At 38.0% G+C, this 26,410-nt stretch overlaps 1 protein-coding gene across 2 annotated transcripts in view; it reads left to right on the top strand.

Annotated features, from left to right (window-relative positions):
* Positions 1 to 19,012, top strand: part of Lpar1 (lysophosphatidic acid receptor 1) — a 121,982-nt gene extending 102,970 nt beyond the window's left edge. For both annotated transcript variants that reach the window (XM_021646694.2, XM_021646696.2), the window contains one exon: positions 16,580 to 19,012. In XM_021646694.2, coding sequence (XP_021502369.1) covers positions 16,580 to 16,881 — 302 coding nt within the window. In that variant the 3' untranslated portion in view covers positions 16,882 to 19,012. The remainder of the gene's footprint in view (positions 1 to 16,579) is intronic.
* The last annotated feature ends 7,398 nt before the right edge of the window (positions 19,013 to 26,410 follow it).

Below are 26,410 nucleotides of genomic sequence, written 5' to 3'. Positions count from 1 at the left end.
TTATCTCTTTAATAGTTGTGTTGCTGTGAAACATTTCATTCTCTTCACTGTGAGAGTCTACCCAAGAAAAATATTTAAATATGAAAAAAACCTACCACAGAATGTTAGGAATGTGTACTTTTAATTTTTTTTTGAGGCAGCCATGTTGGCAGATGTTGGGTTGATGTTTACAAAGAGCAAGTGAGCATGCTTTCTAACACAGGCTAAAATGTAGAGAGGGTATTCTTAATAATTTAGTGACTTTACCTGGAAGTTTGCTACTTGGGAAAAGAATACACAGCTTGAAACAAGCTTTTAAAGAAAGCAGCTTTGTCCACACACAAAGTGGAGCTTACTCTGTTTAATGGAAAACATTCTACTATGGGTGGGAAGGGTTGACAGTTTCCCATTGTGGAATGTCAGAGTGCCTCCATCTTCAAGTCTCCAGCATAAGCACAGGAGAATGTTGGCTTCGGAAGTAACATTTGTCAGGTTTTTAGAGCTTGGGGTCTCTTTTTTGTTCCATGATCCTCTCTGAGCTGACTTCCTGAAATTTTATCTAAAGCCATTGCTGTCTCTGATAAGAGAGTTTCTTGCAAAAGGCATGTCCTGGATTATAGCGACTACTGTGGAATGTCTCTTTCATGCCAAGTACTTTAAATGTATATGTCCATTTGGATCTGCTAACAGTCCTTTAAAGTAGAGATTGTCATGTGCTTTTTATAAATGAAGAAACTGAGGCCCAGGGTGGCAAGCTGGGACGCTGCCAACAAGTACACAAACTGGGGCATTTTAGCCCAGGCACATCTGACATCAAAGCCTGATACTTAGCTACTAAGCTGGACACATTCCTGAGACATTCCATCTGCTTCTATCTAGAAAACAGAATTCCATTTCACCACAGAAAATGGAGATTGAAGGGAAAACATAAAGTGTTTTGAATATTACATACTTCGGATTAAAATAAAAAGACCTGGATAGTAAAACCAAGTTGTCCATACTTATTTACAAAACACAGTGGTGATGTGTCTTTGTTTGAAGTGCCTTTCTTCGTCTAATGCGTGAAGCTCTCCACGATGACCTGAGACAAATGGTCTTCGACTGACTGGTAGACAGGGTGGAGTGGAAGAGTGTGCTGAAGAGAAGCTGAAGGTACGCTGAGTTGGTGTAGCACACATAGTAGCAGCTAGTTTTCAGTCCCTTTGCTTGTGGGATTTAATGATTGATCTAAAGCAAGGGCCAGAGGCAGCAATAGTTAACTCTGTCTCAATTTTCTTTTCCCTAAGGGTAAGGAAGGAGCGTCCCTCTTGGTGAAAAGGGTCCATGCATCAGTAGTCTGCTACAAATTCCTCTAAACCTCTCCTCGGTTCTTCGGGACCCATGAGAGCTTTGAGTGTATTACACTAGATTCTGTGGATCTCAGTCCATTTTCAGAGAAATGTCCATCCCATGTGATGATACAGGGTGATGGGAAGGACAGAGGCTTGTAATGATTGACAGTATCCGTTCTGGAAATTGCCACAGTTACTCCTCCTTGGAGGGTGGGATGCTGAAACCCAGAAAGTTCTAGCAACCTGCATTCCTAGTTTAAATTGGATTTGTCCCAGAGTGAAGTAGCCCCAAGTTTTAGACTCTTATTTGTGTGTGCGTCATCATGTGTGTGCCCACATACATACACAGGCACATGTGTGTACATGACAAGGCCTTTCACTGGCCTGGAACTTTCCTAGTAGACTAGGCTTTCCCCATAGCCCTGGGATTACACATTTGTGCTGCCACGCTTGTTTTGCTTTGAAATGTATGTCTCAGAGATCAAACTCAGGTCTTTGTGCAAGGCAAGCGCCTTACTGACGGAGCTACCTCCCTAGGCCCAGTTCCAGACTTTCCTAACAACTTGATACTTTTATTAACGCTGAACCACCTAATGAACAGAATCCCAAATAAACGTTGGGCTTTTAGAATTGTACCTTAATTTAAATTAAGTATATCCTCTTGCATATTTTTTTTACTGGTTGTTCTCTTTTAAAATTTTATTTTTTTTATTTTTTACAATTTTATACATACATAGTGTCCTTAGATCAACTTAACCCACGATTATCCTCTCCTATCCTCCTCAAACAAAATCCTTTCTTCCCAAGCTCTCCTCCTACTTTCAAAATATTTCACCACTGAGGACTAAGACTCCCATCCCCATGAAGTCTTTATGTGTATACCCATGTGTATGGTGCCAGGTTGCTCTCCTGTTATTACAGATAGATGGACAAACAGATGATATTTGTCATAGCAAGCCAATGCTGGTGTTTTTATCACTTTGAAATTTGAACATTGTTTCTTTACCTTTCTAATTTTTAAATATTTTGTTTGGTATATGTGGTGGTGTTTAAATGTTTCTTCTTGTTATCTGCCCTGCAGTGCTCATGAGGCAGCACGTGTAAAGGTAACCACGTTTCTACTCCCTCTGTGCTTCTTTCTTCTTCTGATGCTCCCAAGTTTCTTTCTTGCATCATTTCTTTCTTTTTGAAAACTATTATTTTAAAGCTGACTGTAAAGATGGGTCTACTAGCACCCCCCCCATCATCTCTTTATCTCCCAGCATTTCTTGGAAGTAGTATTTCTGAATCTAGAATTTGAAGACTTGGGTTCTTATTTTTACCTTTTGGAAAAGAACCCATTCTTTAATGGTTTCAGGTAACAAAATTGATTTTATTTTTGCTAATACTCCAAAGGACAATGCATCAGTTCTCTGTGGATATGTGTCTTCATTCTAATTTTTAAAACATTAATTATGAAATTAATTTAGGAGGAGTTATCCTATTTAGCATCCATATGATTTTTTAATTCTGTATGTGTTTGTACACACACACACACACACACACACACACACACACCATATGTACTCAAATTTAGAGATTTCTAAATAAGCACTTCTTCCAATACTTTCTCAAGCCTATTCTCTTTGTTATCTTCTATGATTCTAATAATGTAACTCTTGTCTATTTTGTTACAGTATCACAAGTTCTGAAGCTTTGTTTTACACTTTATTTTAATCCTTTTCCTTTGTTGTTCAGATTGAGTGAATTATATAATAGCATATGTTCATCATTGACACTTTGCTAGTGAGCCCATTAAGTTAATTGTCATTACTGGTTTTATAATCTCCACTTTTTGAAAAATAAAATGGTTTGTAATTTTTTTGCTGAAGTTTGCTACATTTTAATTGTTTCCAAATAATTTAAAAATATTTGTTGAAGCAATTTTATGATGGCTGCTTTAAAATATTGTTAATCATGCCATCATTTGGTTAATATTCATATTAGTGGTGGTTATTTATCATTTCTCCACAAAGCTGTGATATTCTTACGTTTTGGTATGATCAGTGGATTTTCATTGTATCCTGGACACTTGGTTGCCATGTTAGGAGACTCACATCTTTATTTAATATTTCCCATTAGCAGCTTGTCATCCTTGTTAATTTTAGCATGCATTGACAACATAATCTGGGATTCTGTGCTGCTATTTTGATCTGCTTGGTGTGTCTGAATCTAGTAAGGTTCTACTGATCCCTGTTAGATCACCTGGTGGGAGAATGGTTTCAGGTAGGGCTTTCTGATGTAAGAAGAGAAAGACAAACAGATTTCCTAGAACCCTATGCTTCTGATGTCTTTCCCTTACCAAGTGCAACACCTCAAATGGAACCCTTTGATGTTGCTGCCAGTCCCCTATTTAGACCTGTTGAGTGGGGACAGTAATTCCCCTGGTCACAGTTCTCTTACTGAAGAGGGATCATGACCTTTCCTTTTGCTAACACACTGACGCCATGGTCTTGTTTGTAGGATTTCTGTACAATATAGGGTGAGAAGAGGAAAGGAGTGTGCCTACCTGAGCTGTCTGCTGTCACTGTGTTTGACATCTGGAAACTCTGGTCCTGGGTAGTTCTATTTTGTGTGTTCTGGGTTGTGATATGCCCTGTTACTATGGTGTTCCTCTAGTTCTGGGATCCCTTCCCAGTTCAACTTCTTCTTTGTACCCTTGAGTTTTCCTTGCCTCTGTGTTTCTTTCCAGGGTTTATATGTATACTTATTTAATTGGGAGCATCAGTAAGAAACCTTAGACTGTCTTGTCTAGACTAGACACAGGGACTTCTTTTTTTCTTAGGGATTGGGAAGTCTTAACACTACTTGTAATAGAAAAACATGGCTTTTTTTTTTTCTTCTGCAAAAGTCTTTTACCAAGGGTATCCAACCTGGGGCCCATGGGCTGCTTCCCTCCATACACAGCCAAGGATAGCTATGAATGGCACCAATACAAAATCATAACAGTTAAAATATTATGGATTTTTTTGGTAACTGGATTGCATGGTACTCGAGCAGACATTTTGTACATGATAGTGTCATTCATCTATGTCAAACAGTTGACATGCCTATATAAGCCTTTTAGTTTCTACCCCTCCTAGCTCTCTGTAAAGCAAAACTGAAACAGATTTGGCTGTCTCCTCTCTTTGCTTTCCTCCTGCTCTGTTATTGATCAGGGCCCTGTTGGGTTCAGTGGATAGAGGTCCCGTGTCTTTAGAAGTGAAGAAGAAAAGCTGATGAGAGATCCAGTTTCAGCTTGCCATTCTCCTGGCTGCGGCGAAGTGAGTCAGTTGAGTCTTCTGATCCTCTGACCATCACTTCTCCTTTTCTTTTCCCACCAAGCCCAACTTCTCAAACCTGGAGAAAATGGTTTTCAAGGAGAGTTAATGAAATTTCACATGTCAGACTCAAAAAAAGAAGAGAAACCCCTAGTTTCTCTGGACTCTCCATCTCTTAAGGAAGTTTGTGAAAAAAAAAAATTATTCTAGGAACTAAATACATGCTAGACAATACCCCATCTATTTTAGAAACCATCAGCTTTTATTCTGAAGAACAGTTCCTAGGAACAGACTGAAGGATTTGTTTTAAACTATTTAACTTTACTTTTACTGAATGTTCTTATTAAGTATTCTGCAACTTGAGATGCCCCACTTCGAGCACACATAAGCAAAAACGTGAAAATTGCAGTAAGGTTGCAGGCCTCGGGACTACTCCAGGTATCCAAAGCCCAATTCTGGACTCTGTGAGTACTGCACACACATGGCATGTGCTCATACGTGCCTATACATAAATGAAAATAAAAATAAATCTTAAATTCCGCTTTTATTGACTTTACCAAGTTTATATTTTATTTCCCGTTTTAGCAATATTTGTATTTTAATTGCTGTCTTTTGGAGGAAGCCAGTTCCTTAAAGCTATGGTGAATATGCACTGGTCATTTTATTTTATTTTATTTTTTATCTTTACACCTTTATGAAAGTATTGTAGCCTCTAAGTGCGAAACTGAGGGTATCATGGAAGCTAATTGACGGGCTTTCTGAACTATCCTAGGCATTATTTTTCCTGTTGATTGAGTGTTTTAAAATCTCCCTTGGATATAACACAGTCACTTACTTGGGTTGTGTGCTAAAGTCATCATCAAAGTACAAATGAATGGGGTGCAGAGAACGTCCAGTGGCTCCATTCTCCATCAAGTAAGCCAACGGTAGCACTGGCAAGCTTCGTATGATCTTCGAATTAATTTCTGAACCGTGATTAGACCAGTAACGAGCAACAGACAATGCAGCACTGTTCCCATGGTGGCCCTCAGCCATGACAATAACCTGTCCCTGATGTAGCTTTCTAAAAACAGGCTCTATGTATATGAGGCTATGTAGGCAGGAAGGGGGTGTATCTTTGTATTCAAACTCTTATTCTTTTTTTAAGGGGAAGAGGAAAAGCCTCATGTAGCCCAGGCTGGCCTCAAACAACCATGTAGCCACAGATGAGCTTGAACTTCTCATCCTCTTGCTGTCATGTCTTGAGTGCTGGGATTATATGTGCCCATCAGTGCCCGACTCATGCAACACTGGGGATTAAACCTATGGCTTTGTTCATGCAAAGCAGACACTCTATTCTCAGCCTACACACTTGTTCTTAATGTCTCTCCACCAACTTGAAATAAACTATAACTTGCAATGCAATGATTCATGCTGCAGCCACTTTTCTGTCTATTACAGGAAAACTGCATCCAATTTGTCTTTACTTGTACTGTCCATTTTCTCTCCTCTTTTTTTTTTTAACTTTGCTCCAACCAGGCTTCTGTTCTCATAGCGCCACTCAACCATCATCAGTGACTTTCTTGTCACTAAGTACACTTTTGTTTTTAAAAATGTAGTGTTCTGCCTGCATATAAACCTGCATGCCAGAAGAAGGCACCATATCTCTTTATAGATAGTTGTGAGCCACCATGTGGTTGCTGAGAATTGAACTCAGGACCTTTGGAAGAGCAGTCAGTGCTTTTTAAATTCTGAACTATTGTCACTAGGTCCGCTTTTAAGAGTTCTTTCCAGTCTTGATTCCACTCTTTCCCTCCCAAATCCAATCAGCAAATCACATCAGTTGGAAAATCAAAATGCCACCTTCCTGTGTTCAAAGGCAGCAGAGTTACTTGTAAGCAGTTTGAGTTGCCACTGGCATCACTGCTGCATTCCCCTTCTGTCTCTGCTTGCTGTCTCAGTCTCCAAATGCCATCTCATTCCAAAGGACATTGTACTCACTTTCTTAGCTGCTTTTCTCATCCCTTCCAGAACCTATGCTCAGGGAGGGGATAGAATTTCTTTTTACTGTTTGATTCACTGGTATATCTTTATTACTTCGAAAAGCATTTGATATAGGACAGATATTCATGTTTGCATGACTTTAAAAAAAAAGCAGAAAAAGGAAAATTAGTACAATATCATCCAAAGGTCAGTAATTTGGCTCCCGAGAGCTCCCAAATGTTTTTGTTCCTAAAACTCTATACCAGGATATCATAATTAACTAATTTTACATTATCTGATAAATAATGAATGCAAACAAAGAAAACATATATGTGTGAACTAGGAAACTATTTTCCGAATAGTCAGTGAAGGCAAATTGAAAAGAAAAAAAAGTTTGAAAATAGCTGGAGAAAAACTCTTTGGAGGAACCATGGACTATCTGTAAGGCCTTTGCATTCAGGTTGCTTTGGAAGGATTTTAAGCCAGGCATGTGGTGCATGCCTATAATCTTAGCCTTCGGGAGGCAGAGAGGATCACAAGTTCACAGCTAGAGTTAGAGTAAAACCCTGTCTCCCTAACAAAACCAAAAATTAGTGATCCCAATAGCTCAGCGGGTAAACACTCCTGCCACCAAGCCTGGTGACCTGAGTTCAATCCCTGATCATACTAGAAGGTGAGAACCAGTAAGTTGTTCTCTACCCTCACATGCACACCAGGGCACTTGCAGGACCACACACATAAGCACAAAATAAAAATTTTAATATTATAAAAAATTTCAAAACAAAAACGAAGAGGAAAAGAAAGACTTTTAAGTGCTGACTCCATATTGGAGGAGCCAAGTTGGAAATCATTTGTGATAGTTAATTGGTGTGGCTTTTGGTTGGAAGATGACACAGGGCTTCAGTCTAAAGACCCACGTTCAAAATGAAAAGTCTAGGCTATGTTTCAAAGAATTGGCAAATGAACACAAATTTTGCTTTTCAAGTTGAATAGCATGTCTACTGTATCATCTTTATGATGCTCTAAACATCTCTAAAATGAATTGACTATTAGTCTCAATTGAGGCCCATGTTGTGCAATTTTTGGTTGTTTGGTGGCAAATAGTACATATTTTACATTGTGTTCTTTTTAACTAATATGATTTTTTGTGGTTATTTGGTAGCAATAAACACAGAATATCCTACTTTTGAAACAGAATATGCTAATACTTTTGTATACTATGTGATTTGTTTTATTTTTTATGGCACTGTGTTAGTTTTAGTTTTTTAATAAACAGTATTGCAAAGAATTCCTTGATTGTACATCATTTGTACAATGGGTAGATACATTTATAGGATAAATTCTCAAAAATGATATTGCTACAGTTTATGCTTTAAATTTTACTTATTTTATACGTATGAGTGTTCTGCCTACAGGTGTGTTTGTGTTCCACATTCATGCCTGGTATGGAAGGAAGACAGAAGAAGGTGTGGGGTGCCCTGGAACTTGAGTTATAGACAGTTGTGAGTCATCATGTGGGTGCTAGGAGTTGAACTCGGGTCTTTTGAAAGAGCAGGAAGTATTCTTAACCCTTGAGCCATCTCTCCAGCCCCTACAGGTTATCTCTAATGCATCTAGAAAGCATTGGTTGATGTTGCTTTGCTCTTCTATGCTGTAAGAATTTACTGGGTTATATTTAAAGTTGCTTTTTTTGTTAGAGCTGATCCACCGGGTTTTCACTCAACACTTGTAATTAAAATAACTGATATTCATGCAAAAAAATTTTACTATAATTGTAGATATGGAAATCTTAACCATCAGCACCCCTAACACCCATTTCTTAACTGAGTAATGTATTTATAGTCTTTCTTTTAACATTTTAAATCTTTTTTAATAAATATTTTAATGTTTTTTTATAACAGGAGGTATCTTCTTCACACAGCTATCATATTATAGCAGAACAGACTTTATCTCCCTCCTACTATGTCAAGGAATCAGTGCTTTGGAAAGGTCAACCCAGGACATCTGGCAGCCAGAGGAGACACAACACATTTCCAGAAAAAAAAAAATCACATTGACAATTTCAGCCATTCTTCTTTTCATGTCTTTTGGACCACTAGGGAAAGAATACACGTAATAGACATTTTTAGACATTTGCAAAAAAACACACAAAATTTTCTGGCTTTACTTTTGGATCAAAATCTGAATTTTTTTTCCCATTTGGCAATGGAAAAAAGATGAATAAGTGAAATTTCCATTATGTTTCTGTGCCTTTGAAATTTCCCTCTAAGTAGTACAAACTGTGTTGGTCCGTGCAAATAGTTCATGAAATGCAAGGATTAAGATCCACTGGATTTTGTCCCTTGCTATATAGTCTATGTGCATTTGCAGCCAGATTTCAGTTCTTGTTTAGATACACATCATTTTGGAAAAATCTTAACTCATAGCTGAAAATTAAATATGTTGCAAAACCAATTATAAACTTCCTGTTCGTGTTGAACTTTTGCAAAGTAAAGATTTGGGGAGTTCATTTATCCTTTTAATGAGATAAATATTATTCAAATCACCTTGGTAACGGCTGGGCTATAGTCACACTGTAACTTTAGTATTACTTTCTAAGTTAGCTAATGTTGGTCTGGAATTGACAACAATTCCAGACAATACTTTTCCTGGGAGATCTAAGGGTTTTAAAGTAGATTCTTTGTAAGTCTGTAGCGTGGCATTGATGGTTTGATTATTGATGGACAATAACACTCTAGTAAGTCAGCATCAACTTCTGCTATATCTTTGAGATAGAAGTGGACACACTTGAGATAACATACAGGGAGGAGGGGCGGGTGGGTGATCCATCTTAACATGGTTTAGTCTACTGTACAGTTTGTTCAGTTGAAGGTAAATTGAAGAATTTCCTGTTTTATATACCCAGAGAGAGAGAGACCTCAAGGGTGATGTTCTATTCCTGAGTGTCTTAGGGATTGGTGGAAGCAGTGCATGCATATGTAAGAGGATGTATGGCTCTGTATATTCTGACTAGATGGCCATGCTGCTTCTATCTGACTATACTGTTTGTTTGTTTGTTTGTTTGTTTTCCTGTTGTTTTCTCTCTTCACTGCACTGGGCTTCACACCAGATAGTCATCACTGGATACATAGGTATAGGCAAAACGGCAGCTTTAGTGGCAGTTCATTATACTATCTCCCCTCAAATAAGAAGTCCTCTCTTTAGACTCCCCCACCCCAGTGGGAAGCTACTCCCCCAAAGCATAGTGCCCTCCAACACAGCTGAAAGCAAAATTACAGCTCCCCTGGAAGCAATGTTAGTATAGGAAATAGGGAACAAAGTGGCTTCTGACAGTTTCAAGTTGGTGATTTCAAAGATGGGGGAACAGTATTTTATTGGCTAATTTAAGATGCATTATTATGTAAAGATACTGTTCATGGAAAAAGAAAGCATAAAATAAATAAAATAAAAAATAAAAAAAAAATTTCTTTGCTTGCTTTCCTTTGCCTGTCATTGAGAAAAAGCCACATAACGGACAAACAACAGCTAAAGACCCAATATTGAATCTGGAAAAGAAGTTCAATGTGCCTTACTAGTTGCCAAGTAAAAGCAAAATTCTAAAAGTACAAAAGAAAAATGAGGTATCAGCCATATTTGAATATTCAGTATCTATTATAAAAGTTGTCTGTGAGGAACAAAAAGAATGGAGAAAAAGAACTACTCAGAATAAGAATGGAATATGTCTTAATAAACCTGCCCAACAAAGGTCAAACTACAATTTTGAACAAAGACAATCTATCTAATCGATACATTAGTGACCTCCTAAGTAAAAGCAAATAAAATGACATTTCACATAGGCATGTGTAAAAAAAAGGTTTCATGAACCTTTAATATTATAGGATGATGTATGTTCTTTTAGTCACTTAATGTAGGAAAATTTTTCCACAGATCTTTACAGGGTTCTGTAGAGCCAGTGATGAGCAGGAAAAGCCTGGTGACAGAGAAAAGTTGTAACCAATAGCTACCCTGAAAATAACTGTACATGACAATTGTGATGGCTTCACCTTGAGGGTTACAGAGTGCTGAGAACTTATGAAAAGGATTTTTGACCTTATCATGGAAGACATTCTGAAAGTAATGACAGGGGAATAGTAAGTGGGAGTTAGGTTGAGGTAGGGGTGGATAATAACTGGGACCAGGGTGGGGGTAGCACACTAAAGGTCACTAGGAATCATGAAGTCAGTGCCATGTAAGGCTGAGCAGTGTAGAAGGCCATATAGCAACAGATAGAGTGGAAATGTGGGGATCAGGCATTGTAGCTGCAATACTCCATTCTTGAGCACACTGTTCTGAGAAAAAAAATCATTTTCAGCTCATGCAAACTTTCAAGAAAGACTGCAGTTGCATAGACTCTTGCAAATGGGGGAGGGAGAAAAGTCCCATAATACTGTGGACAAAGCCTTTGCCACATGGGCCTCTGGGAGATATCCCAGATCTAGACTGTAGCATTCCATACCTGTACATCTAATAACAGCAATGTTTAGACTACAGAGGGTTTCTTGAGGACAAAATCATGTATTATAACATTCAGATAGCAGAAGCATGGCTGGGCTGTGTCTTCGTGGGCTTCTGACCTATCCTGCGTTTTGGATTCCTTAGACTCCATAGACAGTCATGTGAATTCTTTTCAATGGACAAGAAAAAACAACATGATAATTTAGGCTAGTCTTCTAGGAAAAGCTTCATTTCAAAAGGCCATCCCAAGCTGGGACTGGTGGCACAGTCTGGAATTGCAGCTACTCAGGAGGCAGAGGACTGCAAGTTCAAAGCCTATCTGGATAACTTGGTAAGAGACTCTCTCAAAATAATATTAAAAAACATTGAGGATAGATCCCATGGTAAAGCATTTGCTTAGCATAAGGCTCTGAGATCAATCTACATTGCTGCCTAAAATCACCCCACACAGTTACATCATAATGGCCCCTTAGCTACCAGACAGAGAAATAGGCTTTATTATATTTGTGGTCCACTAACTGAACTTCCTTTAAGGTATGTTAAAGACTGTTACAGTAGAATCAAAATGGACCTTCAGAGATTAATTGGAATTTGACTGGATTCTGGGATAGAGTTGGGCTGCCTGAGAGGATACACACATTCAATGGCACTAGGGAAAAGAAGAGTTTCTGAAATCCTCATTTGAGAAATGAAAAGAATCAGGCCATGGAGAGATTAACTTGGGTGCAGGGCCGGTGTAGAATTGATGTACCTTGGCTTGAGCCAAATCTGTGGAATTCTTGACTTTTTTTGTGGAAACACAGATTTGCCGGCCCAGACTGGAAATGCTTTCTGCTTTGCTCATCCAAACTCCTGAGCTCTCTCCCTAGGGGTCTTCTCTGACCCCCACTGCCTTTTTTTTTAATTTTAGCTTTGGTTTTTTGTGTTCCATACAAAAGCAAAGAAGCAAAGATCAACTGGTTTAAAAAGAGCCATCCAGAAAAAATAGCTGATTCTGAGAGCAGGTGGTAAGTATCATGCCGCTGGTGGGCTGTGGAGACTGGAGTGGAGGTGTGGCTATGTGCCTGTGGTCTGCAGCTGTGACCTGTTGTTCCAAAGCTGCCTCCTTTCTCCTTGCCCCTTACACCAGCATTCCAGAACTGTTCCTTTCATTTTTGCAGGCAGCAGGCTCTCCCATTTGTAAAATTGCTTTAACAAATGTGTAAGAAAGAATTGCAGCTTGTTCAAGGATAGGCAATCCTCAGACATGTCTTAAATAGCCTCTTGTCCCCATCTTCCATGTGACTGTGACAAGTCAGAGGGACCTTTGTATACACTGAGAAGCAAGGTTACCAAGACTTAACCTTTCAGGAGCCTAGCAGGGTGACTTGAAGGCATTCTTACCTGATATCCTGCAGGCACCTCAGATACACACACACACACACACACACACACACACACACACACAAAGCAACAAAACACCACACAGGACTACTGAAGCTGTCAGCTGTTGCTACCCACCTCCATCAATGAAACACCAATCCAGCACTTTCTTCTGTTTTGTCCCTCAGCAAAAAGCTCTATCCATGCTTCATTCAAATTGAAAACCCAGAAGTCATCCTAGCTACTCTATCATCTTTACCATCGGGTGAAGGACAGCCTCATAAATACTTTTCTAGTCCCCTACACTTCTTTTCCTGTGTTGCTTCTCTGATTCAGGCTCTACTTATTCCTATTTTAGAAACTAGAATAACTGAGTATGTATGTATACATATATATGCGTACACACACATTCTACTTATCTTGATCATTTTCTTCTTCCACCATCACTAATCTGTATCTTAAGTGAAAGCCTGACATTTAAGGCCAGCGAGATTAAAATGAAGGTCATTATTCCTTATAAACACCATTTGCATTATTTTTCCATGTAACTTAGGTTGAAAGCCAATGCTAGGCTGGAGAATGAATGTCTTAGCCAGATACACAGGGTCTTGGTGACCTTAGACATTGTATCTTCGCCATTATGTAACCACCACAAACTGTACTTCCTCTCTTTAATACCGCTGAACACCATGCTTTGGTTTTGTGCCTTGGTCTTTAGAGAGTCTGCTCTCAGGAATATGCTGGAGATAAGCAGCACCAAAAGCAGTCTTCACAATGGAATTTAAATTTATTTTTATTTTCCATCCTGTGAAGTATGGAGCTGAAAAGAGCCACCCAGAGCTGTGTCACTTCCTTGTGCTCCCTCTGTCCTTTCCTGGCTTTCTTTTCATGTACAACTGTGAGCCCTGGGACTGTCTGTCAATCTGTGTAGCTCTGTAAATACCAAGTCTTCAAGGCTTTCATGTTCTTCCTGGCTGGGGATCCACCTCAGATCTGTGTGCACATGCTTTCTTATCTGTGACACTTGTGATGGCACCCAGGAGTGTACAGAGTAAAGAGAGCATTTGCAAGTTGCTCCTCATGCACTGTGGGGTAGGAAGAGAGCTGTTGCTTCTCTTCTTTACAGATAGTGCAATGGAGGTTTTGTTCAACCCATCCAATATGTCTTACAAGTGCACATCCAGCTCTCTACAGATTGGATGTGGCCCATGATATACAACTGGAGGCATGGGGCCCAATTCAGGTAGAGCTGACTACTTATTCATTTTAAAAATTAGATGAGACTTCCATTCTTAGAAGCTCAGAAGAAAATCAGTGACTTGAGCAAATTTGATTTCAGACTATGCATTAGGTACCTGATCACATTGAACTTTCCAGACTCCCTACTCCTCTCCTGTAATATACTGTTACCTTTAGGTCAGTGTGATCCAAGACACCCCTGAGAAGGAGGAGGGGATAGGTCCATACAATGGGTTCTCTCTCTCTCTCTCTCTCTCTCTCTCTCTCTCTCTCTCTCTCTCTTTCTGTTTTTGAGATAGGATTTCTCTGTGTAGTCTGGCTGTCCTCATACTGACTGAGATCGGCCTGCCTCTTCTTCCTGAGTGCTGGGATCAAAAGTGTGTGCTGCCTCCACTCAGGATAATATGATCAGGATAATGTGATCGGTTTTCAATGTGGATTTCTGAGGCTGTCAACTAAGTGCATTACTAAGACATTTGATTAAAGCTTGAAGATTTCGAGACAGTGTGGTTGGGCCTAATCATATTTATAAAAACAGTTCTTTCCAGTGAAAGAGAAGGGAAAGGTCTCCAAGTCTCTTCATGAAGTGCTCACAAAGGTTAGTTTTTGTCAGGCTGTGGCATTTTTCACTTCCTGTGGCCAAATCTAACAGGGTGCTTTTTTTTTTTTTTTTTCTGTCTAAAAGTGAAGTCCAAAGTCTCACTTCTAAGGCCATCCCTTTCTTAAAAAGACCCTGTTCTTCTTGAATTTAGCATTGGAAGAAGTCATGAACTACCCATTACAATATTTGGCTCATCTTCTGAGCAAAGTCAAGCACACTAAGCAACAACAGGAGAATAAGGGTTTTTCCTTTCTGTTGCCTGCACAGAGAAAGAGGCCATTTTACTTAAAACATGTCTGTCTGAATTAGAGCTTTGATAAAGGGAAAGGGAAAGGGAACTTTTAGAATTGCTTTTCCATTCGTGTATGTGTGTGTGTGTGTGTGTGTGTGTGTGTGTGTGTGTGTGTGTGTGTATTTCAAGCAGATGAATAATGGGACCATGCATTTTTCCATCCAAGTGTTTTCCACCCTGAGAATAATTTCTTTCCTGGCTTCTCAATGAATAAGGCATTATTTCTGAAACCCAAGAGGCATTCCTTTGATTTCCCTTCATGTTTAGCTTTCTGAGTGATTTTCAATAAAGGAAATTCAAGGGCTTGGAATGAAGGCTCTGTTAGCACTTTATTGAGGTTCAGATAGTGGTCTGGCTATTATCTGCTTATATTTGGAATATTATTTTCCTTTTCTTAGGAGCATCTAAGGTATTGTATTTATAAGAAAAATGAAGCACCTTGGATGGTCTTCAAAGTGCACAGCAGTTTAAAACCAATACACACTGGTGTTACAGAACAAAGAGCTTTATAGGGGACTTTTCTTCTCTCTGTATTTGTATTTCCCTGCTGAAAAGGTTCAAAGAGAGGGAGAGAGAGAAAGAGAAAGAGAAAGAGAGTGAAGACTAAGTTGCACTTGTTGACTTTTTATGAAACTCATTCCCTGAGGCTGGTCCAAGCTGAGGACTCTAGCCTAAGTTTGCATTCACTGAGCCCAGCACCTCCGTGTACATCTGACGATTCAAATGCATGTGCGGGTTCTCCCTACTCACACTGTTCACCAGGTAGCCGTCATCTTGCACAGGGCCTCTTAGCTGAAGTGTAATGGCACACACTCCCCCACTGGATACCATTCCTTCAATAGAAGACCCCCAGCACGCCCCAAGATAACATAGTCATCAAAGCTAACTAATCCTTTCATGACTTGCGTGTTACCTTAGACCCACATGGAAAGTGATCTCAGAATTTGAATAAGATGGGAAATCTTTTCTCATTTTCTTTTCCAAAACACTTATGATTATAGAAAAAAAAAATCTTAATAATTCGGAGTACTTGTGGGTGAGAGAGGAGAGAATTGATCTTAGAGAACAGATGAAACATAAAATTTGGTTATAAATATTCAACTTTAAAAGTTGGAAAGAGTGGAAGGATAATGTAGTGCTTTCAGGAATGTGGACTCCAGAGGCAGGCTCCTCGAGGAGAGCATCTGGAATTTGCTTCTTGTTTAGCATTTCCAGTACCTTGGTCTTTTAGGCGAGGTGTTTAACCTTTCTGGGTCTCAGTTTCTCTGGCTGTACAGTGAGGGTTTAGTTTTCCTGCTATCTGTGCAGATTATATGTGTTAGCGTTTGTCAAGTATATGCAAGAACTGTGATTCTTGGATTAAAAAGTTAAAACATTTGTCCCTGGCAGCTGCCACTTACACCACACCACAGAGTTTAGGATAACAATAATGTTGGGGTTGTTAACAACGTGCACCGGGTATTTTCTTAGCATCCATTTATGATTGATAGCCAAACTCAGGAGGTAAATAGACCATGTGTAATTTTCACATGAGAAAAACAAAGAGACAAACATTCAATTTGCCTGATCCTCCCAGTTCTCCAAATGGTAAAGTAATCATTCGTGCACAGCTGCACAGAAACCAGAAACTGCACCTTTGCTAACCGGGGAGGAGTGTGTCATTAATGACTTCTTTGGCCTCCCAACATCCATACCTTTATGATTTTTTTAAAGAAGTTATGTAGCACGTATTCCTAATGTATTTTCTCATGGAGAAAAATTTTATCAAACTCCGTGGTCTGTTCAAAATTATTAATATTATCTCATGTGCCCTTGGGTTTAACTAAGAGTTGAATCAACAGTATATTATTAAGGCAACTATTTCTTAGATTTCAGAAGCATTTCGTTTGTCTCCAGGATTGGTGGCTCTGGTCTCAGGATTTGCACACAGACCTGAGATCATTTGGCTTTTTTGCCACATGTTTCAAAATGATATTTATTATATTCCTTCTAATCTTCTGGTATTACCCTGTCGTCATAGGTGCCTTTATCGTCTGCTGGACTCCAGGACTGGTCTTGTTACTTCTGGATGTGTGTTGTCCGCAGTGCGACGTCCTGGCCTACGAGAAGTTCTTCCTCCTCCTCGCTGAGTTCAACTCTGCTATGAACCCCATCATCTACTCCTACCGCGACAAAGAGATGAGCGCCACCTTCAGGCAGATCCTGTGTTGCCAGCGCAATGAGAACCCCAGTGGCGCCACAGAAGGCTCTGATAGGTCCGCTTCCTCTCTCAACCATACCATTCTGGCTGGAGTTCACAGCAATGACCACTCTGTGGTTTAGAAGGAAGCCAGCCGGACTCTGTGGAGCAGTGAGCCCCACCCTACCCCCGTGGCCAGGGCACGGTGGGGAGCCGGAAGAGAAAAAGACACTTAATGTACTTAAACACTAACCAATGGCAGTATTTGTCCCTAGACCCAAGAGACTTAGGATGAACCTGTTTGGCAGCCCCATCTTCTCCTTTGGAAAATAGAAGTGGAATGTCTTAGTGGAACCCAGAAACAGACTCTGGGGTGGCCATGTAGGCTTCACTAACTAGACTTAAAATATTTGATGTGGTTTGGCCTAAGCCAGAAAAAAATTCTGCCAAATCTAGTACACAACTTCACACAGGCTTCCCCTTAACAAACAAACAGACAGACAGACAACTCTGGAAGATACATTTCATTTAATAAGTATGCTTATGGCTGCCGGCATGCTTGTGGTTGAAAAGACTCTTAAACTGACATAGGTGAACTTTTTCCACTATGGAAGAAAAATGTAAATTAGAATGACTTTTGTGTTTGTTTTGTTTGTTTAGAAAGCAAGCATGTGAAGTGTGAATACAGTAAGCTTTTCTTTAAAGATGAAAGGATACTATTTTAAATCTTCTAGGGAGTAGAAGAATCTAATAAAAATCAGTATTCATTTAGGCTATGGAAGAAACAATATCCTAATCAATTACCTTTTAATTAGAGTATTGAAACACACACAAAAAGGCAAGAAATATGAGCTTGCCAGCCAAAGAGTGTGTACTCTAAAAGCGTTAGAGAAGGTGAAATGCAGCGGTATTGCCTCTGCATTAAGATGCCCAAGTGCGTTCTTCCTGCCAGATCATCAGTGGTACTTTTTTTTAAAGCCTGTGGTTTTCCAAGTTATGAAATACTACATACTTACTATAGAAAAACTTGAAAATTGCAGAACTGTGTGAAAAAGAAAAAAAAAAGATTACTGATCGTACAACCTGGAAGTAACGATACAGCTCACGCGTGTATGCTAGACATATATTATATACTTTTTTTTTTTTTTTTTACATAATTGGAGTGATATTGTAAAATGTTTTTGTAACTTTTTCTTTCAGAATTGCCAGGTTTTCCTATGGCTTTTTTTTTCTTTTTTACAAAAACAGTGTTAGTGGCTATATAATAATCCTTTTAATGGATGCAGCTCAGTTTATTTAACCATTCCTTATTGTTGACTAGGTTTTTACAATTTTTTTTCATTATTATAATATTGGAAGAATCTTGTGTACATACAACTTTGCCAGTATCATTGATTATTTACTTAGGACCTATTCCCATGAAGGATCTACTTTTTAAAATGTGAAATGTTGTCATGTGTTTTCACTTTATAAAAAGGGATATTCTACTTTCAAGCTGCAGGGGTGGCCGTGATGACAAAAACCCTTGAAATTACCTTTTTACAAAAGAAACGGAGCAGTTACTTTAGTTGAGAATGACTTCTTAACAGGGTTTCCCCCAATAACCAAGATGCCCTAATCTAACTAGCAATTTCACATTAGTGTTTTGAGAAAATGGTGATCCCATTCTTGGCAGCAATGACTGTCAGGTAGAAGTGATGAAAACAAAGAAATCAAACATCAGAAGTGAATCTAGCATTACTGTATGAAGTAGCCTAGGTGGGGTATGTTAGCAACTGGCTGCTGTGTGATCTCCAGCAATCCCATGTTCAGAGATGCCTGGAATATTGCCTGGGTGACTGTCACGTGATAAGGAGCAAGGAGGAGTAAGTATAGTCCTGAAGCAGATGTAGGGAGGTCAGGAGGATGTCTGAGAGAAAGAAGTCTTGAAGAGAGTGGCATTCTAGGAAGAAGGAAGGCAGAGTATGTGGCCTATGTCTGGACAGAAGGTTGGTATGTGATGTGTGCCTGATGGGAAAAAAAAAAAAAAAACAAGTGGAGAGCCAGTTATCAGAAAAAAAATTGCTCAGAGTTTACACAAAATGCAAAAAAAAAAAATTATACTGGAAATGAGTGAAATGAACTTGGATTTTATGATACTGGAAATGAGTGAAATGAACTTGGATTTTATGATACTGGAAATGAGTGAAATGAACTTGGATTTTTATGGGGAAGATAAGGACTATTTGAATTGAAAAGCATACTAATTGAACCTTAATAAATCATTCTCAATCAGTGCTTGGTGAAGTGTGGTTCTGGCCAGTACTGTTGCTATTGTTCAGGAAACTTCTGGCTTATTCTGTGCTGTCTTCCCCCTCCGACTTTCTTTAACAGTCTGGGGAGAGCCAACAACTGTTCCTCCCGTCCAGAGACTGATTCTTGTCCCGTGAGATTCATGAAAGGACATCTTAATCAACAGAATGACTACTAAAGTGAATGTTTCCAAAATCCTATTTATTTATTTGTTTATCTATTTTTTATTTATTTTAAAGAAATATAAACAAAAACTAACACAAATAAACAGAATGAAGAGAGCCCAAAAGAACACACAAGAGACAAAGACCCACTTGTTTTCACACTCAAGAATCCCATAAAAAACACTAAACTGGGAGCCACATGTGTCTTTGTCGTAAGACAAAGTGACTTTTGGGTATGTGCCCAAGGGTATCACTGGATCTTGAGGTAGATAAAGCCTCATCTTCCTGAAGAACTGCCACACTGATTTTCATAGTTTTTTTTTTTTTTATTGATCTTAGCCTATTTTTTTTTTGATGGGTGCAAGATGAAACACACTGATAGGTATCAGATGAAATCTCAAAGTAGTTTTGAGTTGCATTCCACTGATGACTAAGGATGCTGAACATTTCCTTAAGTGTTTCTCAGCCATTTGAGTTCCCTCTCTTGAGAACTCTGTTTATAGCTGTACCCCACTTTTCATTTGGGTTATTTGTTCTCTTAATAATCTAGTTTTTAAGCTCTTGATATGGTTTGGATAGTAGCTCTCTATTGGATGTATTGTTGGTAAAAATCTTTTTCCATTCTGTAGGCTGCTACTTTGCCCGAATGACAATGGAAAAGCTTCTCAGTTTCATAAGGTCCCATTTATTAATTGTTGATCTTACTGACTGCACTAATGGTTTTCTGTTCAGAAAGTTGTCTCCTGTGCCAGTAAGTTCAAGGCTATTTCCACTTTCTCTTCTATCAGGTTCACTGTATCTAATTTTATGTTGGGGTGTTTGATCCACTTGGAGTTGAGTTTTTTGCAGGGTGATAAGTATGGATCTATTTGGATTCTTCTACATGCAGACACCCAATTTGGTCAGCACCATTTGTTGAAGATGCTGTCTTTTTTTTCTAGTGTGTATTGCTTGGTTTTTGTTGTTGTTGTTTTGTATTTTTAACCAAAAATCACATGTCCTTTGGCTTGTCTGGGTCTTCAGTTTGATTCCACTGATCAGCATGTCTGTTTATGTGCCAACACTATGCTGTTTTTATTACTATAGCTCTGTAGTACAACTTGAAATCTGAGATGATATTGCCCCTAACAGTTATTATTGATTCTTATTATTATTCAGGATTGTTTTAGTTCCAGGGTTTCCATATCATGCTGCATTTGTACCTTCAAGATCTGTGAAGAATTGTGTTGAAATTTTGATGGGAATTGCACTGAATCTTTTGGTAGATTTGATTACTTTTGGTAGGATAGCCATTTTTACTGTATTAATTATACTAACACATGAGCATGCGTCTTTCCACCTTCTGATATCTTCTCCAATTTTTTTCTTTGATGTCTTAAAGTTTTCATCATACAAGTCTTTTCCTTGTTTGGTATAATTAGCCCAATATATTTGATATTATTGAGGCTACTGTGAAAGGTGTTATTTCCCAGATTTCTCAGTCCATTTGTCATGTGTATATACAAGTTAGTTAATTTTGTATCCAGCTACTTTGATGAAAGTGCTTATCAGATATAGGAGTTTCCTGGTGGAATTTTTAGCTTCACGTATGTATACTGTTATATCATATGCAAAAAAAGATACTTTGACTTCTTTCCAATTTGCATCCTTTTGGTCTCCTCCTTATTGAGATGGGTAAGACTTGAAGGACTATATTGAGTAGGTGTGGGGAGAGTGGACAACCTTGTCTTGCTCCTGATTTTAGTGGAATTGTTTTGAGTTTCTTTTAAGTTGATTTTGGATATAGACTTGCTGCAAACAGCCTTTATTATGTTGTGGTATGTTCCTTTTATACATAATCTCTTTATTTATCATGAAGAGGCACTAGATTTTGTCAAAGAACTTTTTAGTATCTAATGAAATGATCATGTGGTTTTTAATTTCAGGGGTTTTTTTTGTATTGTGAATTATATTTTTTATATGTATGTTGAACTATTCCTGCCTGTCTGAGAAGAAGCTGGCAGATGATCTTTTTTATGTGTTCTTGGATGTATTTTGCAAGTACTTTATTGAGAATATTTGCATCTATGTTTATAAGGGAAATTTGTCTGCAATTCTCTTTCTTTGTTGGGTCTTTAGGTGCTTGAGGTGTCAGGATAACTGTGGTCTTGTAAAACAATTTGGGCAATGTTCCTTCTGTTTCCATTTTGTGGAAAAACTTGAGGAGTGTTGGCTTCAACTCTTCTTTGAAAGTCTTATACAGTTCTGTGCTAAAACCATATGGCCCTTGGTTGGAAGACTTAATTATTGCTTCTATTCTACTTTAAATATTGCTTCTATTTCATTGGGGGTTTATATTGCTTATCTGTTTATATTGCTTATCTGATCTCAATTTAACTTTAGTAAGTGGTATGTATCAAGAAAATTATCTATTTCTTTTAGATTTTCCATTTTGGTGGAGTTTGGTGGAGTATGTCCTTATGATTTTCTTGATTTCTTTGGTTTCTGCTGTCATGGTCTATTTCCAATTCTGACTTTGTTAATTTGAATATCCTCTCTTTGCCTTTTAGTTAGTTTGGATAAAAGTTAGTCAATCTGATTGATTTTCTCAAAGAACCAACTCTTTTTTTTCATTGATTCTTTGTGTTGTTTTCGTTGTTTGCTTTTTTTTTATTAATTTCATCTCTGAGATTGTTTATTTCTTGGCATATGCTGCTTTAGGGTGTGATTTATTCTTTTTGTTCTGGAGCTTTCAGGTGTCTTGTTAAGTTACCAGTATGAGATCTCTCGATTTTTTTTTTTTTTTTTTTTTTTTTTTTAATGTAGACACATGGTACTATGAACTTGCCTTTTAGAACCTCCTTCATTGTGTCCCATATATTTGGGTATGCTATGTATTCATTTTCATTCAATTGTAGAAAGTCTTTAATTTCCTTTTTAATCTATTTTTTTATTCATTAGTGAGTTATTCCATTTTCATGAGTTTGTACGCTTTCTGCTTTTGATATCCAGCCTTAATCTATAGTGGTCAGATAGGATGAAGGGCGTTATTTCAATTTGCTTGTATATGTTGAGACTTGATTTCTATCTGTTTATGTGGACAATTTTGGTGAAACTTCCACAAGGTTCAGAAAGGAAGGTATATTGTTTTGTGTTTGGGTGAAATGTTCTGTAAATACCTGTTTATTTGGTTTATAATGTCAGTTATCTCTAGCATTTCTCAGTGTAGTTTTTGTCTGGATGACCTGCCTATGGGCAAGAGTGGGGTGTTAAAATATCCCCCTGTCTGTATGTGAAAGTCAATATGTAATTTAAGTTGTACTAGTGTTTGTTTTATCAACTTGGGTGACATTGTGTTTGGTGCATAAATTTAAGAATTGCAATATCCTTTTGGTAAATTTTTTCTTTGATGAGTATATATTGTCCTTTCCTATCTCTTCTGCTTAGTTTTTGTTTGTTTGTTTTTTTTATTTTTTGTTTTTTTGATATCTATTTTGGCAGATACTAAAGTGGATAAACCAGGTGGCTTCATAGGTCCATTTGTTTGGAATATCCTTTTTATCCTTTTACCCTGAGGAGATGCCTGTCCTTGATTTAAAGGAATATTATTGATGCAGCAGAAGGATGAATCCTGTTTTCAAATCCATTATCTCTCTCTCTCTCTTTTTTCTTTCTCTCTCTCTCTCTCTCTCTCTGTGTGTGTGTATGTGTGTGTGTGTGTGTGTGTGTCTGTGTTCCAAGCACTACCACTTAATTCTACAGTATTCCATTTTCAGTTATCCTATCCTCATTGGACTGTGCACATTCATTGAAAGATGATGGAACAGTTTCCCATATTGTGTCTTACTCCTGCCCCAGTACACAGAGACAATCTTCAGTTGAAGCTTTGTATTAAAGGTAATTTTATTTTGAAGTTTCATAATTACTAATCACTAGAAAATCTTTCCAAACATATAGACTTAGTAACTACAAAATTCTGAAAATATTTTAAAATTCTCAGCCATTGGTAAGTTACCAACATAATGTCTGGACATCCCTAAGTGCTCTGTGATTTCTACAGTCAGGATTTCTATATCACCACCAAGAAATTGATATGGACACAAAACCCACAGGTCACATCTGAGTTTCACCAATAGTCTGGTAATGTCTTTCAAAGCAAAATAATCAAGTCCAGAGCCCCAGGAGTTGTCTGCTGCCAAGAGCTGTCTTCTATTTTGAACCACCTCTTCACATTTTCTTGACCCTCATGGCCTGTTACCTGAATATCATAAGTCATTTTGTAAAACTTCCCCCAAGCTGAGTTAGATTTACATGTTTGATCTTTCACTGGATACTAGTGGTAACATTAGCCTTGAACTGTAATTGGGGTGATGTTTGTTAGGCTTCCCTGCTGTAAAGAAAATTTACCTTTTATTCTTCATAACTATTATTTTATAGAGAGGTACTTCAAGACAATATAAACATCTTGTCTTTCATAAAAGAAATTGTGTATTCATTGTGTATAATGTACTGAGTTCCTGCCTTGTGTGTATGCACATACCTGTGGAAGCCAGAAGTTGATGTTGGGTATCTTTTGCCACTTACTTTTTGAGACATGGTCTCTCATTGAGCCCAGAACTCACTGACTGGCTAGGCTCGTTGGCTACGAAGCTCTAGGATCCATCTATTTCCACTCTTTCTCTACCTATATCTCCATCTAACACTATCCACAATACCAACATTACAGCACATGCCACCATGCCCAGCTTGTATGTAAGTTCTGGGGATCTGAATTCATCTTTATACTTGCCAGCAAGCATTTTATCTACTGAGTCACTTGCCTAGCTCCCTTTTCATCACATTTTCATGGATGAAGCCATTACCAATGGCTTATAGTACTGCAGAACTCTGAGAATTTCATGGTTATAAATTTCACAAATTATAAGTTTTTCTAATGATTAGAAAAGAAAGCAATGCAGTTTTAATTTTCTTAATTTCTTAGAAAGTCTCTATACAGGAATAAAATTTTTCCTTCTCTTAGATATTAATTTAGTTATACTTCTATGATTCATGGCTTCCCATTACATTCAGTATTTGTTAATGTTATTATCATTTTTATATGACTTTTTTTTCAAATGATTAGGCTCACGTGCAGTTTAGAGATAATATGAGGCCAGACACTGAGGCACACACCTGTAATCCCAGCATCCAAGGAGGCAGAGGCAAGACTATCAGGAATACAAGCCCAGCCTGGGCTATGTGTGACACTGTCTCAACTCTCTTCTGTTCAATCGAGCAGCATGGCTTCTTTGGCAAGGGATCACATCCAAAGACCTTCTAGGTCAATGTTATCCTTCTGGAATGCAGACATGCTCTGGACTGCAGTATGATCTGGTTAGAATGCAGGCATGCCCTTAGTACACACCTTTAATCCTAAACAATGAAGGTAAGGTTTAGAGAAGGAAGCAGCCATGTTTGAAAGTGATGTCCAATTGAGGGGCAGGCAAAATAATAAATTAGAGAAAGATTTGACAAAATGGATTGGAGATAGGATACACCCAACTCTCACGAGAAGAGGGTAGGAAAGAGAGGCTACTTAAGAGCAGTGCAGGGGGACTGGAGAGATGGCTCAGAGGTTGAGAGCACTGGTTATTCTTCTAGAGGTCCTAAGTTCAATTCCCAGCAACCACATGGTGACTCATAACCATCTATCATGAGATCTAGTGCCCTTTTCTGGCATGCAAGCATTTGCGAGAACACTGTATACATAATAAATAAATAAATCTTTAAAAACAAACAAAAATAGTGCATGGAGAGAGAAAGAGGTTTTTACCAAGAGTTTCTTGCCAGGACAGTTTTACAGAGACAGGCTGCAGAGAGAACATGCTAGACACTGGTGAAGACTGAATGAGCCAGAGAATGAGAAGGAGATAGAAGGTTAAAACATATTGCCAGAATTAGTTTGAGGCCAAGTAGAACAATTCAGTCAGAAGTCAAGAGAAGCAAGTTTAAATCAGTCAGTTTGTGGAGGAGTTTAGGCCAGAACAGCTTAGTTGAGGCAGCCAGGGAGAGTTCAGAAAGAGCTAGAATGTCTTGGGAACTGCTCTCATCTCATTCCCACATCTGAGGAAATAAAAACATTTATTCTCCTCATCCAAAACAAAAGAAAGAAAGAAAGAAAGAAAGAAAGAAAGAATATGAAAAGATTTCCTGTGCTCTCTATCTAGTTCTTTCAGATGATGCTGGATTTCAGAAGCATAGTATAACATAATCAGAATGTGGACACAGATATAATCCAGAGATAGAAGAGCTCCATCAGCCCAAAATCTCTCCTTTACCAACTTGACACCTAGCATCCATTATTCCCCATTTAAATTTCAACAATGTTTTCATACAGGAGAGGCTCACCGTACTTCTGTGTAACAATAACTTTAGGATTATGAACTGTCACTTTTCTAAAGGTTAAAGTATTTAAGACCTTTCATAAATATATAGGAATAAATAATAGGCTCTACAACAAATTACTCACAGCCCAGAGGAAGGCTACATATATATACAATCATATAAATGTGTATTTACACATAGAGACACAGAGATGAATAAAGAAAATAAACCTCTCACAGGATGAAATCCAGACCACAGTCTGCTGCACATAACCTAACAAACTGCCACATTTTCAAATAACAAAAATCATAGAAGAAATCTTACTAGAATATTAAGATTGAAACTAAATGAAAACACAACTTATCAAAACGTGTGTGTAATAATGAGTTGAGGATTAGGAAGGAAACTCAAAGCAGTGAATTAATATATTGAATCTTCATGCACAAACACATTAACTCGCCATCTTAAGATGATAGAACATTAAAAAATATTAAATCCAAAGCAAGCAAAAGAGTAATGAAAATTAGAGCAGAAATCAGTAAAATTGATATTAGGATGTCAATGGGTGAAAATCTATTTGGCTGAAAGATGGTTCTTGGTACTGTTGAATGAAGATTTAGCCAACTTAAAAAAATTAAGTACAGGTTATTCAGAAAAGAAAAAGGAGGCATCACTACAGATCACATGGATGTTAAAGGACTGATGACAGAATATAGTTAGCAACTTTTTCCACAAATTTGAGAACCTGCTTTTGATGATCTAATTTTTCAAAGGACACTGCAAAATTGAGACAAGAAGAAATAGACAATTTTGGTATGATTCTATCTATTAAACACATTAAATAAATGGTCACTGATCTTCTAAATAGAAAACA

This window comes from Meriones unguiculatus, chromosome 3, assembly GCF_030254825.1.
Source record: "Meriones unguiculatus strain TT.TT164.6M chromosome 3, Bangor_MerUng_6.1, whole genome shotgun sequence".
In the NCBI taxonomy this organism is placed as follows: domain Eukaryota; kingdom Metazoa; phylum Chordata; class Mammalia; order Rodentia; family Muridae; genus Meriones; species Meriones unguiculatus.
The sequence above is the reverse complement of the archived record's forward strand: the minus strand, read 5'-3'. Positions and strand labels throughout refer to the sequence as shown.